The sequence below is a fragment of the Microcaecilia unicolor genome, chromosome 4 (genome assembly GCF_901765095.1).
Source record: "Microcaecilia unicolor chromosome 4, aMicUni1.1, whole genome shotgun sequence".
Classification (NCBI taxonomy): domain Eukaryota; kingdom Metazoa; phylum Chordata; class Amphibia; order Gymnophiona; family Siphonopidae; genus Microcaecilia; species Microcaecilia unicolor.
This window is the reverse complement of record NC_044034.1, coordinates 94,084,717-94,100,724: the sequence shown is the minus strand read 5'-3', so window position 1 is coordinate 94,100,724 and position 16,008 is coordinate 94,084,717. Positions and strand designations below refer to the sequence as shown.

Here is a 16,008-nt window from a genome sequence, read left to right as displayed (position 1 = left end):
ATGTATAAGGTGATACCTTTTTATTGAACTAATTTAATATATTTTTTTACTAGCTTTTTGGAATTTACTAACCTGAGGAAGGAGGTTTAGACCTCTGAAAGCAAGTCAAAAATGTATTTAGTCCAATAAAAATTTGTCATCTTATTTTACATATTTTGTTTTATTTTTATTTATTAACCTGTAAAGTGGACTAACATGGCTACTTCATTCTACATTTAAAATAATTTTACCTTTGCTATCTGGCATCTAACTTTTCTAATTGTGCAGGTCACAGTCTCTGGTTACTGCCTTTCTGTCTTCTTTTAACTCTTTCCATATCTTCTGTCCACTTATTATTTTTCTCTCTTCGCATGTCTTCTTTACATCTTCTACTACATCCATCTCCGGCACTAATATTTTCTTTTCTGCTTTCTTCCATTTTTCTACCTCTCTGACCACTCAGACTTATCCATGCTTCATTTTCCCTGTTTTCCATCTTTTTCCCTCACCCAGGGTGTGTTTGTGTGTCTCAACTCCCCCTCAGCCATATCGGATCTGTTTCTCCTCTTTCTCTCTCTGCCACCAAACCACCCAGGATCTTGTGTGTGTGTCTCTCTCCTTGCCTGCCATAATCTCCTCTCTGTTTCTCTCCCTCCATCTAACTTTCTTCACCCTCCCTGCCATGCAGCATCTCTTCTCTCTCTTCCCCTGCCCCAGGCACCCAGGATCTCCTCTTTCTCTCTTTCCCACCTCACCCTACCTCACATACCATACGGATCTCCTCTCTGTCTCTCCCCATACAACAATGCACCTTTGTATCTCCCCCCACCTTCCAGCATTGCTCCTCCCTCTCTCTCTTCTTCCACCATGCAGCACTGCCTGTTTTTCTTTCCACTATCCAGCTTTGCTCCTTTGTCTCTCCCCCCCCCCAAATATCCAACTTTGCTCCTTTGTCTCTTCCCCCCCCCCCCAAATATCCAGCTTTGCTCCTCTGTTTCTTCTCTCCCCCTAATATCCAGCTTTGCCCATCTGCCTCTTCTCCCCAAAACATCTAGGTTTGCTTCTCTGTCTGCCCCCCCCCCCCCAAATATCCAGCATTGTGTGTCTGCCTTTTCCCTCCCCCATCATCCTCTCTCTTTCCTCCCATTTCCTGCCTCCAGCTGCAGCATTATCTTCTCTCTCGTTTTTCTTCCCCATAGCCACTGACCGCCTATGATCCCAATGGCATCTGCTTCTCCAGCACGCAGCACCTTAAATAACTTCTAAAGTAAGGAAGCCACATCCTTATCCCTGGGTAAGGAAGGAAGGATTGAGAATGATGCTCTGTTTCTTTAATTCTTCTCTGATTTTCCTGTTCCTCTGTCTTTCCCTTCTGTCTTTTTGTCTTGTGTTATTCCTTCTCCCATTTTCTTGTTGTTGTGCTACCCATAAGAAGTCTGTCTAATCTGTTGCACTGGAGCTGCAGTACTTTCTGTTCAGAGCTCTCCACGTGCTGAATAGTTGGAATCCTGGCTGAAGTCACACTTCACACAATGGTATCAGAAACCTATTAGTCCTGTATTACTGTGGCTGTCTGTTTCTGAGCACAAGGGTCAAAGGTGGTTCTGAAGGGAAGTTTCACGTCTTCCTTTGAAAGTCCAAAGGTTGAAGAGTTGTACCGCAAGAGCCCTTAGAAAGGGAAAGCTCCTCTTGCGATTTTCTTCCTGATGTGGAAAAGGTATGATAATCTTTTTAACAAAAAATTCAGATGATGGGAGCTGAAAGGTCTCTACTGGGTTTTGGAATATGGGTAATATCTCTCTCTGGAACACATTAGGGCAGAGGAATGTTTCTGTACAGCACACGTTGTGCAAGGGGAATATCTCTCCCTAATGCGTGCGGAATAAATATAAGGTATTTTTCTCTCTCTAAGGGCTCTTGTGGTACAACTCTTCAACCTTTGGACTTCCCCTTCTCTGACTCGGCTGACCTTCAAGCCTCAAATTGACAAAGTAGTCCGTTCAGCATTCTTTGCTCTAAATCATATCCGCCCACTTTGCTGTTATTTAGACCCTAACCTTATCTGCTCTGTCATAAGTACATAAGTACATAAGTAGTGCCATACTGGGAAAGACCAAAGGTCCATCTAGCCCAGCATCCTGTCACCGACAGTGGCCAATCCAGGTCAAGGGCACCTGGCACGCTCCCCAAACGTAAAAACATTCCAGACAAGTTATACCTAAAAATGCAGAATTTTTCCAAGTCCATTTAATAGCGGTCTATGGACTTGTCCTTTAGGAATCTATCTAACCCCTTTTTAAACTCTGTCAAGCTAACCGCCCGTACCACGTTCTCCGGCAACGAATTCCAGAGTCTAATTACACGTTGGGTGAAGAAAAATTTTCTCCGATTCGTTTTAAATTTACCACACTGTAGCTTCAACTCATGCCCTCTAGTCCTAGTATTTTTGGATAGCGTGAACAGTCGCTTCACATCCACCCGATCCATTCCACTCATTATTTTATACACTTCTATCATATCTCCCCTCAGCCGTCTCTTCTCCAAGCTGAAAAGCCCTAGCCTTCTCAGCCTCTCTTCATAGGAAAGTCGTCCCATCCCCACTATCATTTTCGTCACCCTTCGCTGTACCTTTTCCAATTCTACTATATCTTTTTTGAGATACGGAGACCAGTACTGAACACAATACTCCAGGTGCGGTCGCACCATGGAGCGATACAACGGCATTATAACATCCGCACACCTGGACTCCATACCCTTCCTAATAACACCCAACATTCTATTCGCTTTCCTAGCCGCAGCAGCACACTGAGCAGAAGGTTTCAGCGTATCATCGACGACGACACCCAGATCCCTTTCTTGATCCGTAACTCCTAACGCGGAACCTTGCAAGACGTAGCTATAATTCGGGTTCCTCTTACCCACATGCATCACTTTGCACTTGTCAACATTGAACTTCATCTGCCACTTGCACGCCCATTCTCGCAAGGTCCTCCTGTAATCGTTCACATTCCTCCTGCGACTTGACGACCCTGAATAATTTTGTGTCATCGGCGAATTTAATTACCTCACTAGTTATTCCCATCTCTAGGTCATTTATAAATACATTAAAAAGCAACGGACCCAGCACAGACCCCTGCGGGACTCCACTAACTACCCTCCTATCCATCATCATTTCCCATCTAGATTACTGCAACTCACTTTACCCTGGTCTCCCTCTATATTCCATCAAGTGCCTTCAGCTCTTTCAATCGACTGCAGTTAAACTTTTGCAATTGGCTCACTGTTTTGACCATGTCACTCCACCACTTCACTCGGCGCACTGGCTGGCCAGTCTCTGTATGTATTAAGTTTAAAATTATTTGTCTTGCTTACAAATAATGTTTCCTGACTGCTCCTGCTTACCTTAATTCGGTAATACTTCTTATACCCCCGTGTGCTCTCTTTGTTCTTCCACTGTGAACCTATTTGTTCTACCTTCCTTTCGTCTTTCTTGGAAATCTTCTTTCAGCTTTTTAGGTCCCACTCTCTAGCATGCCCTCCCGCTCCTTCTCCTCATGGAAACCTCTTATAGTAAATTCAAATCACAACTAAAAACTCACCTATTCTCTGTGACCTTTGGATAATCTGCATTCCATGCTGTCTTGCTGCTGGACCCGCTCTCTCTCTCCGATTCAGTAGGCAGACACTGTGCACGGGGCCATGGATCGCTGCACGGCGGCGCTGACAGCTCTTCTGGTCCCACCCTCTATGATGCAACATCCTGTTCAGGCAGGAACCGGCAGAGCTGTCAGGGACGTATAGCAGAGCTCTATGGTCCCGCGCACGGTCTGTTTATTGACGGCCACTGGGTCGGGGAGCGGAGAGTTGGGCAGAAATGCAGCGCGGGGAGGGGAAGCTCCAGTTTATATCGTATGCTGCCGCCAGAGATTGGGAAGGTTGCATTTGGGCTAGGAAGGCTTAGCCTCCCCAAGCCTCTTATATGGGGTGCCTATGCAGGAACTCCAGAAACAGTGACTCCCCCTCCCCCAATAGATACTCCACTGAAACAGAAACTCTAGATACAATGACTCACTTTCCCCCCAACAGAGACTCCACTGATACAAAAGCTTCAGACACAGTGATTCCCCCTCCCTGCAAAAAAACTCCACTGACAGAATCTTCTAATACAGTGTCTCCCTCTCCCCTCAGTAGACTCCACTGACAAAAACTCCAGATACAGTGACTCCCCCACCCCATTAGAGACACCAGTGACAGAAACTCCAGATACTAACACTCCATTCACTCAATAAAGACTTCGCTGACATAAATACTCCAGATACAGTGACTTCCTCTCTCCCCAATACAGAATTTACTGATAAAAAGATAACCCACTCTCTTCAACAGAGACTCCACTGACAAAGAAACTTCAGATACAGTGATCCCCTCACCCTCAAGAGACTCCAGTGACATAGAAACTTCAGATACAGTGACTCTCCCTTCCCTCAATATAGACTCCACTGATTCAAAAATTCCAGGTACAGTGACTCCATTTCCCTCAATAGAGACTCCACTGATTTGAAAACTTCAGATACAGTGATTCCCCCTCCCTGCAATAGAAACTCCACTGATAGAAAGCACACACAAAATATTACAACAATAAGGGAATTACATTTCACAAATATAAAATGTTGCCCGTTTTAATGGGTTTAACAGCTTGCATTAACATATAAAAATCGATGGTAACTCATCTTGAAGATTAGCAAAACATCTTCCCACAGGGACTCCTACCAGCTCTCTCTCTCTCTCTCTCTCTCTCTCTCAACTCACTCTCACACTCTCTCTCTTTCACTCAGACGCACACACAGACACTTTCTCTCTCTCTCTCACACACACACACAGAAAAAAATTGAACAATAAGAGACATGGGAAATCACATAAGTCTGACAATAACAAGGTTCAAATTCTGAGTGATCTAATGCTGTTTACACATCAACTGACATTACGTTCATCAACTTTTAAATTATGTTTCAAAAATAAAAAATCTTCCCCGTTTTGCTATTTCATTACATACAACAGAAATTTTGCCCGTTGTAACGGGCTTTATGTCTTGTCTGAATATATGATATGTGATTGTAGTATCTGAATATACTAATACAGCCAGAGCATAAGTTGCAAAAATCTTAGTAAATCTTAGTTTTGCACTTGGGGCTTGTAACGATGGTCTGTCAGTTTTGGGAAAGGAATTTTTTTCACATAGTCTTTGCCATAAATTGTATTGCAAAGTACTTTACATTATGAACATATAAAAAGAGCAAGACCGATAATTAAACTGTTTTTGAGTAGAGTTAAATTATACTAAGACACAGTAGCACAAAAGGCTGGGATTGAGGAAAGAAGGGTAAAGGAAAACTGACGTTAAGTGGCATGCTGAAACTGGCCAATTCCATCTAGCCCAGTATCCTGTTTCCAACAGTGGCTAATCCAGGTCACAAGTACCTGGCAGAAACCCAAATAGTAGAAACATTCCATTCTACGAATCTCAGGGCAAGCAGTGTCTTCTCCACTCCATCTTAATAACAGACTATGGACTTTTCCTCCAGAAACTTGTCACAGTGAGCTGCGGCGGCTAAGAAAGTAGGTATTGTTAGGAAAGGAATGGAAAACAAAAGTGAGGATGTTATAATTCCTTTGTGTCGATCCATGGTGCGACCGCACCTCAAATATTGTGTTCAATTCTGGTCGCTGCATCTCAAAAAAGATATAGTGGAATTAGTAAAGGTACAGAGAAGGGTGACAAAAATGATAAAGGGGATGGGACGACTTCCCTATGAGGAAAGGCTGAAGCGTCTAGGGCTCTTCAGCTTGGAAAAAAGACAGCTGAGGGGAGATATGATAGAGGTCTATAAAATAATGAGTGGAGTGGAATGAGTAAACGTGAATCGTTTATTCTTTCCAAAAATACTAGGACTAGGGGGCATGCGATGAAGCTACAAAGTAGTAAATTTAATATGAATTAGAGAAAACGTTTCTTCACTCAATATGTAATTAAACTCTGGAATTCGTTGCCAGAGAATGTGGTAAAGGCGGTTAGCTTAGCAGGGTTTAAAAAAAGGGTCTGGACAGCTTTTTAAAGGAAAGTCCATAGACCATTATTAAATTGACTTGGGAAAATCCACTGCTTATTCCTGGAATAAGCAGCATAAAATGTATTGAACCTTTTCAGGATCTTGCCAAGTATTTGTGACCTGGATTGGCCACTGTTGGAAACAGGATGCTGGGCTTGATGGACCTTTGGTCTGTCCCAGTGTGGCAATTCTTATGTACATCCTCTGACAACGAGTTCTAGAGCTTAACTATTCATTGAGTGAAAACATATTTCCTTCTGTTTGTTTTAGAGGAATTGGACCTAGTCGTACTATATTAGAAACCATTTTTCTATTCCTACCCACTATATTTCGCAAGCAACTTTTCACAACACCCCAGACATGCCCATGGCCATGTCCCCTTTTGAGATACGCGGCATGGGAGTTAAGTGCTGTGCTTATAGAATAGCATGCATCCAGATGCATGCGCAAATTTTAATGAGTACCAGTGAACATCAATAATTGGTGGTTAGCACCCAATTATTGATGGTTTTAGAGCTGATTGTCCAATTTATTTGCACGTGCATCTCGGAAGCGCACACAAAGTTGGGCGCTCAACTTTGGGCGACATATATAGAAGCCGGGGGGGGGGGGGGGGGTTGAGAGACTTTATCAATTTTAAAAGGAGTATTTTGCTTATGTTTTAAGATCTATGACTATAACTGATAGCCCTTGATATATCCGCAGTTAATGGTCCAGAACTATGAAAGTTTTGAGCTCATTTTCTTTTTCTGATATTTAGTCCGATTTTGTTTTTTTGGCAGATATTTGGTTTACAGCGTAGAGTGTTGTTGCCATACATAGTGCTTAGGACTGAAATGAAAAATTCTGCTTTGATCTCATGAAACCACAAAATTTCCCAGATGTGCATACAGTGACCCCCCCTTAAGTGTGTTTTTGCAAAAGATTTTTCTTCAGCATTGACATTCTTCTTGCCTCCCTTTTATGCAGGCCGTGTTTGTGGAGTAATCCTGAAATTACTGAACAGTCATTTTCTTCAGTCTCAGCTAAAGACCTCTGTAGTTCTTTTAAAGTAATCTTAGGTCTCTCACCGAGTTTCCTCTGCAATTTCCTTAACCCATATCTGCTGACTTTAGAGAGAGAGTCTGATAGAGGCAGGTGTCTTGATGCTAAAATGTCCAGTGATGGGACCCTGACAGTGCTCCAAGGGATGTTCAAATATACTGAAATTTTTTAGTCTTCCTCCAGTCTGTATCTTTGAGTGAAAGGCATAGCCTAATGGTTAGTACAGTGGGCTGAGAACCTGGGGAACTGGCTCGAGTCCCATTACAGCTCCTTGTGACCCTGGGCAAGTCACCTAATCCTCTATTGCCCCAGGTATGAAATTTAGATTGTGAGCTCACTGGGGACAGAGAAACCACTTTGGTTGTACCACAGAAAGGTGGTATATCAAATCCAAATCTCTGACTAACTTTAATCCTCTGGAACAGCTGCTCCATAAATCTCATCACAAGACTCCTAGAAAACTCCTTCCATAAGGATGGATTAGGTAAATGGTCTGTATATACTCAAAAACACGTCTAACTCACCATCATTGTTGGTAAAGACCTAGAGCCCATTACATGCAAATATTGGCTCTCCAGCATTGCAGATATCTCGTATGCATATATTGTAGATAATTTTGAAAACCTGACAATCTGAATAAAAATGTATTCAACTCACACCTTTTCATTGGTCGATCAAAGTGAAGCTCACCACAAATTGTACAGGGGTTTTGGTAACTTGTCATCACAGACAGGATGTTTTGTGGTGAATTTTGATCTGTTTCCTCAAGCCTTGTAGGCTCTTCTTACAATTACTACCACATTATATCCAATTTTATGACCATAAATCCCCACATTCATAGGTATTTTGTTTTTACAAATGTGCTTTCATTTTAGGAAATTCACTTAGGGCCTATTTCCTTTTCTGTGTTGGTGGGGGACTTAGTAACTTGAACCCTTAATTTGCAAGCAAAATCAAATAAAGCACCATCTTTTTTTGGTAAGCCTTTTTTCTTGAAATTAAGCAAGATATTCTGCAGATGTCAGACTTTGTGGTTATGCCTCTTTGCATAAGATTAAGCTCTTACAAACTGCATGACAAAAACTAGACCACAGCATCTATGAAGTCACCCCAGTGGATCCATTGCCTGATGCTAGACAGAACATGAAGAGAATATACCACATAGCAATGCCTGACAGCCACGGAAGCCTCATTGAGCGCTTAAGTGGGCATGTGACAGCATTTATAGATGAATTGCTTGTTTAGTAGGAGTTGGAAAACCAAACACAAACTTGAAACAAAAAGGTTTAGAGTACCTGAAAGATTCCAGAAACAAAAATGAGGTCAGGCACATTATTTTTTATTAGGATTTATAAGTTGAACATAGGCAACAATTGCAGCAGTAAAAATATTCAATAATAGATCATTTAAGTAGCATACTATGGGGCTCATTTTCAAAGCACTTAGCCTTACAAAGTTCCATAGATTACAATGTAACTTTCTAAGTGCTTTGAAAATACGCCTCTATGTCATACTGTTAATATAATACTCAAAGTGTAAGCAAAGGTGAAACACAGACAGATAAGATAGAATAATAGAAGTTAGAAAATAAGGGGGCTAATTTAAAGAAAGTTGCACGTGAAGTCAGAAAGGTGCATGAATATAATCTCAGCTGGGGTATGCATGGGTAATCAAGTCCTGCTGCAGTTACGTGCAGTCAGCATTAGTTCCTTATATATGTGTGAACAGCAAGTTAATTGCTTCTTCCATTAAAGCTTTGGGAGAAGAGCCAAGCTTTCACCTGCTTCCTGAAGTAGAGATATAGTCTTGCGCTGAGTGAAGCATTTCAGAGAATGCATTCCAGAGTGTTCCTCCTGAGGCAGTTTGTTGGGAAAAATATATTTGTTCCACCCAAAACTGACAAAATTCAAAAAGGCATGAGACAAACAAAGGATCGTTATATAGCAAGGCTGGAATCAAAGTATAGAGCATTTCCACTCAAAGCAAAAAACTTAAATGATTTTCACATGCCAAAAAGCACACATAGTAACATAGTAAATGACGTCAGATAAAGACTTGACTGGTCCATCCAGTTTGTAGGAGTATGAGCATAAATGGTGAAAGTTCTCCATCTTGACAACTTGAGTTCCAGAATTAGGAACCAACACCATGTGGTGTCCAGCATCAGAGTGATCACAAATGACTCTGAAAAGTACTAGTATGGTGTAAAAACTCCAAACATATGTGGCTTCATATTAAAGCACTTTTTTGATGAGTGACCACTGTCTAGTTACATGCAAAGTTATGAGCAGTGTAATAATTATGAGTTTATGCCCAGATAAATTTGTGAAGCACGTAAGTTTTGGGTAAGGTTGTAGCACATATTTTGAAGCACACTAATTCAGAGGGACCTTCAGTTGAAATAGTGCCATTGAATTCAGCAGCTCTGAGGATCCCTCTTTACACCTTTTATTATTTTGAGGTCATTTAAGTCCCTAGGGTATTACCACATATGATTTTTAAGCGCTGAATGGTTTTGGGGGGAGTCTTCAACATTTAATATTGTTCAGTATCATGGGCAGTTTACGGTTGGTCTCATCTGTTATCATTTATTATATTCTTTCTGGCAATGACCACATAGCAGCAGCATACACACATGCATGCATCCTGAAAAAAAAATAAGAACTTCATTTTCTCCCTGCACCATGTCCTGAAAATCTGATGTGGACACTACACCAGACAAAAAATGTTATTGAGGAGGAGGTACAGACGCACACATGCAGTGCAATCTCACAAGTCCTCTTTCCCTTTGGAAACTGTGATGAAAATTTCTAGGATCTTTAAAAAAAAATGCAAATCCATCATGCCAATGGCAGTCTAAGGCCTTGATGCTTTACACTTATTTTCACAGAGACAAAGGATGGGAGAACAGTCTTCATGAATCAGAACCTCAAACTATTTCTTTCTTTCCTTATATCAAAATTTCTCACTAGCAATCTTTTACAACATTTAAACATTTTTTGTAGCCTAAAATAGCTGCCCATCAACATAATCTGCACATGAAATATGAATTAATTTTAGTTGCCCATCAATATAATCTGCACTTGAAATATGAATTAATTTTAGGAGCTGAAGCCTAGCACATATCCCAGTACAGTAATCCTAAATGTAGTTTATTTGGTAGCTTTAGACCTTTACATTTGTAGTCTCATGGTGCTGGAATAGTGGGCTCCTTTTTAAAGATGTTAATTTTCCGACTTTATAGAATGCAGCTTTGCTGTGTGTTTTTTAAGCCCTGGATCGGGGATCAGATCAGGGACCTTCCACATGGCAGTGCATGCAACTAGCCAGCAAGCTGGCCTATATTTCTAAATCTAGAGTTTTGAAGAAAAGCTGGTCAAAAGCAGTACTGTTACTGTACTCAGCAGCTCAGGTTTGTGAGTACTGGGACTAATTACTCTCTACTAGGACACTTTTTGGAGTTTTTGGTATGAAATAACTGCTTGTTTCTCAGACAGAATAGCTGTAATCCTGTGTGGGTACAGAGGAACTGTCAAAATCTCAAAAATTGTGGGTCATAAGCACAAAAGTACTAGAAGCAATTTCGAAAGCTCAGAAAATCCAAAATTGTGGAGGAAAAGACCTCAATAGTCTGCTGCACTCGGTGATTCTTTACAGAGTCACAGTGCTCAACAGACAACCAACTCAACCGGTGGTGGGAAGCGCGGCTGGTGGTTGGGAGGCGGGGATAGTGCTGGGCAGACTTTACACGGTCTATGCACTGAAAAGGACAGGTACAAATCAAGGTAAGGTATACACAAAAAGTAGCACATATGAGTTTATCTTGTTGGGCAGACTGGATGGACCATGCAGGTCTTTTTCTGCTGTCATCTACTATGTTACTATGAATACACAGGCTCTGAATGAAAGCCATATGTATCCTCTCTTAATAGTGTCTGTCTAGCAACTGCTTATTTTGCAGTTGCCATTATGGCTTAGCTTGACTCCAGCAACTTGGTTAGATGATTGGTGGCCTAATTGTGTTTATACTGAAATGTAAAGGAGTAAAGGAACTCCACATCAAATAACTGCTGCACTTATTTTAGGATTCCATATATAGTAAAATTTTGTAGTTTTGTATTTTGTCCCATGGTATAAAACTGGGAACTTACAGTTGGATTTTTTTCAGTTATTTAGACAGCTGCTGTAGAGGGAATGCTGATGAGTATGCTGTAGGACAAACGATAGTGTGTCAAGCTTTATAAATGTGTATGGTAGAAGGAACAAAAGCTTCTTAAGTGTTGAGCATATATATTTTTGTCTCTTGTGCAGGGCTGCCATGAACACCATCCAGCAGCTCATGGTAATCTTAAATTCTGCAAGTGACTCACCCTCAGACATTCTCATCTCATATTTTAATGTAAGTTACTATATCTGACTATAACTATAAAGGGTTTCCTATGAAGAATCTAATATTCTTGTAATCATTTTGGTTTAAAATGTCTGTACTCACTTTAAAGATGTTTTTTTAAATAATATACTGGTAAAAAAGGCCCGTTTCTGACACAAATGAAACGGGCGCTAGCAAGGTTTTCCTCGGAGTGTGTATGTTTGAGAGAGTGTATGTGAGAGTGACTGTGTGTGAGAGAGTGAATGTGCGTGTGTGTGTGTGAGAGAGAGAGAGAGAGAGTGAGTCTGGGTGCGAGTGTGTCTGTGTGAGAGAGAGTGTATGTGTGAGAATGAGAGTGTGTGCAAGTGCGTATGTGAGAGACAGAGAGAGAGTGTGTTTCACACAGATACAGTGTGTGCGAGAGAGAGAGTGTGTGTGAGACACAGACTCTCTGTGAGACTGAGTGTGTGAGTGACTGTGTGACACATAGAGAGTGAATATGATACAGTGTGAGACAGAGTGTGTGAGAGTGAGAGAGAGAAAGACATTGACTGTGAGAGAGAGAGAGAGAGTGTGTGTGTGACAGAGATACCTCCCACCCCCCTCTCTCTCTGGTGTCTGAGAGTTACTGTGCAGGACGCTGAGCTTTGGCTGTGCTTCAAGGAACTGACCAATCCTATTTAATAGAACGCACCTCCAACATTCTGAAGCCGAGAAACCTCATGTGGTTGGTCACTTCTGCTTGTGACGAACCCGGAAGTACGTGATGTCAATTCAGGAGATGGATACAGAGAGCAGGAATGCCTCAGCTATGCAGTCAGCTTCAGAATGTTGGAGGTGCGTTTTATTATATAGGATATATTACTGACTGACTAGAAAATGGAAGTGTTTATAGCCCAGAAGTGGTCTTTACAAGATGAATTTGGTTACACTGGGGATAATTAATGAACAAGAGGAAAGCAGCAAGAGAAGAGCACAGTGGGCCATGGATGAAACTAAGATGGAGCCTTGAATTGGAGGAAGCAAAGTTTATATTGAGGGACTCGACATGGCCTGTGTTTTGGCAGGGTGCCATCATAAAGGGGTCATATGGCATCCTGAATAACAACAGCTTCCTGTATGCTTAAATCACGAATAGACACAGCCTAAATGCTATGTAGGATTCTCACAATGCAGGTACTTTGCTGAACCATGGGTCATGTTGGGTCCTTCAATAAACTTTGCTTCCTCCAACTTAAGGCTCCATCTTTTAGCCCCATCTATGGCCTACTGCATTCTTCTGTTCCTACTCTGGGGATGATGCAATAAGCTTGGACTATCCTGTAGCGCACTTATTCCTGATTTTCCTGTGCTAATCTTACTCTGTGTAGTTAGATTGTCTGGTACCGGAAAATTAGTAGTAAAACCACCATGCTGTAAGGTAACACAATGAGCATGCCAAAGACTGAATCTTTGTTCCTGATATGATTACATTTATTAAAAATAAAAAAGCACTAGATTTTGGTGTTATTTTTTTGGTTGGCCTTGTAGTGTTGAATCTTTACTCCAGTCAGCCATATAAAGGAAGAAGAAGGGGAAAAAATTTTCAATTGATGAGAAAACTGCAACATACTACTGTAGTGTTGTACTTGTTTGCCTGTCAGTGCACTTTTTTTTGTATGCGGTTAGTTTACTGCATGCTGTTCTAATGCACTTCTTAATACATTGGTGTCTCTGTGGTAAAGAGAGAAAACTGAGGGGAAACAAAAGCGAGAGAATACGTGTTTGGGAAGCTGAATGTTATGTCAAAATTACTAGTTAAGCTGACAGAGAAACAGGATGTTCACTTTTCAGTTTGAGTAATCACAATTTGCATTCATATGACAAGTAGAATGCAAATAGAATCCTAGCACATCAGAGTACACATCTACTGTCCTGAAAATATCAACAGGCACCACCCAGGCATAGTTTTGTTAATTCATGTGTAAGGGGGGGGGAGGGATGTGACTTGATATACTGCCTTTCTGTGGCTACAGTCAAAGGGGTTCACATTATATACAGGTACTTATTTTGTACCTGTGGCAATGGAGGGTTAAGTGTAAAAACTTTACCCTTTTGTCATTCATAGTAGATTATGCCAGAGGCAAATCAGTTGGCTTGTCTAATCTGCCCAGTTGTTATCTTTCCACTCTAGGTAGGTGTGCATATAAATGCCAACACAAGTTCCTTCCCTTGCCTTTTACTCAGCCTTTCAACCTCTTCCTACCACTGCCCTAAGCAGGTTTATATTACTTAAGAGTGCTGGGCTTCATTGAGAATTTTTTAAAACTGCTTTTATGAAGAAATTCACCCAAGGCGGTGTTCAGCTAGCTTGACATAAAACTTTCTTTCTCTTAATTCTGACAAAACCTGTATTTAATCTCACACAGGCCTCCTTTCATGGCTTAACTACTAAGCTTTGTATGACTCAAAATGCCTCCCCAAACTAGGGAGGGTGTTTGAAAACATCTGTCTGTTCTCATGCTCATTAATAATAGATTTATGACCATGAATATTTGATGCAGGTTATCCCAGCCTTGTTGGTAGTGAAATGAACTGAACAACTTACAACTCCATTCCTGATAACCTGTTGTCTTTAAATTTTCTTTTATTTGGAACATTTCACCAGTCAAGTAACTGTTTCTGTAATATCACCCCTCTCTCTCTTTTTTTCATCCTGCGAGTATATTTTAAGTGCCTTAAGCTTCACTTTATAGGATTTGTGTTGCACGTCTTGTTTTATTTAGTAGCCTTTTTGTAAACCATTTCTTCCTCTGAATATTTTTGCAAAGGTACAACTTTCAGAATTGAACGTGCTAAAGAATGTCGTACCTTTTTTTTAAACTAACCTAAAGGTTTTACAGTTCAGTTTAACTTATTTTTAATATCTCTTTGACTTTTATCCTTTGTATAAATTTTAATAAGGCCAGATCCATTACTATCAATCCCATATTTTCCTAAGCCTTATAAATTGCCATCGTTAATTTTTTTTCCCAATTCCCACCTCCTCTCTCATTATATCCTCACTCTTATTTTCATGAACCACTTCCTAAAAATGCTTCAGGGATCATTCTTTTCTCCTTTGCTGCAAATGGTACATGCAGGCTTTATCTGTCGCTATTCATACACTTTTATTATTCCCTGTTTTTACAATGTCTGTAGCAGGTCCGGCATCTTCTGTTCCATCCTTTTCTCCATTTATTCTGCTCTTTAATCCAGAGGATCTCAGCTCTGGTCTTCATGGTTCTGCAGACAGGTCTAGTTTTCAAGGTAAATAAGCTATGTAAAATAGCTGTAGTCTTAGAACATCTTCTATAATAATTCTCACCACCTGCAACATTCTGAAGCTCACTCTGTGGGAGGGAAACACTGAAGGCTAGGTTGTCAGCAACACTCACTCTCACTCATGCACCACTCACTGTCACTCATAGACCCGTCCTCAGCCACGCCCCTTCTGGACATAATTCACAACCCCAATGTTCTAAATGAAGCCTCAACTGGAAGTGTGAGGCGCCCGAGATATCCGTTTTGGCCCATTACTGTCAACCTGAAGTGTGAGGCCATCTATCTGTTGTGCCCCATTACTGTGTGCCCCGCCCTCGCGTCACAACGTCATGACGACGAGGGCGGAGCGCTCACACTGCAGGAAACGCGATCTCCCCCAGGTCCGTGCAACAAATGCGGCCACAGCATCGGCAACCACTCGCTGCGCTGGGGCCGGGGACCAGGCCTCCCATACCAGCGAACGGCCGAAAATGCCCAAGGACTCGCTGGGAGTCGCCATGAAGGTGCAGGTAGGCGCTGGGGGCGGCCAGCATGGCTCCGATACCGCCGAACGCGCAGGTAGGTGCTGGGGGCGAAGAGCAGGGCTACCATACCAGCGAATGCGCGAACATCCCCATCAAGGTCCAGGTAGGAGCTGGGGCCGGGGCGCAGGGCTCCCATACCGGCCAACGCGTGAAAATGCCCGCGAACTTGCTGCCAGTGGCCCTGAAGGTGCAGGTAGGCGCTGGGGCCGGGGAGCATGGCTCCCATACCGGCGACCGCGCTAAAATGCCACCACTACCCACACGATCAACACCAAACACTTCAAACAAACCTTGCTAGCGCCCGTTTCATTGCTTTCTGAAAAGGGCATTTTTTACTAGTATATATAATATGCAGTATTCAATATCCTGAAATCTAACCTGTCTGTGGCATTTGCCGAGATCTCCTGCTCTGATAACCACTGTTGGAAATTAGGCAGCTGGCTTAGCACCAAGAGTTTCTTGTTGATCCCTATCGCTACAACTTTATCCACAAACACTGTGTTTCTTTCCTGTGTTTTGGCCTTCTTCTGTGCAGCTTTTCACTGTTACTGCTTCTAATCTTTGAGCATTTCGTCTCCAAGAAGCCTTCTCTCAACTCTGTTGGTTTGGTTTCTACTTACTTGGTGTGTACATAGTCACCAAAGTAAGCAATGTCCCTATCGGAGGACAAATGGAGCTTCAGAAG

At 41.8% G+C, this 16,008-nt stretch overlaps 1 protein-coding gene across 3 annotated transcripts in view; it reads left to right on the top strand.

Moving 5' to 3' along the window:
• The window catches only part of RB1 (RB transcriptional corepressor 1), a 462,098-nt gene that overhangs the window by 163,314 nt on the left and 282,776 nt on the right, over nucleotides 1-16,008 (top strand). For all 3 annotated transcript variants that reach the window (XM_030200484.1, XM_030200483.1, XM_030200482.1), the window contains one exon: nucleotides 11,439-11,526. In XM_030200484.1, the coding sequence (XP_030056344.1) occupies nucleotides 11,439-11,526 (88 nt within the window). The remainder of the gene's footprint in view (nucleotides 1-11,438; nucleotides 11,527-16,008) is intronic.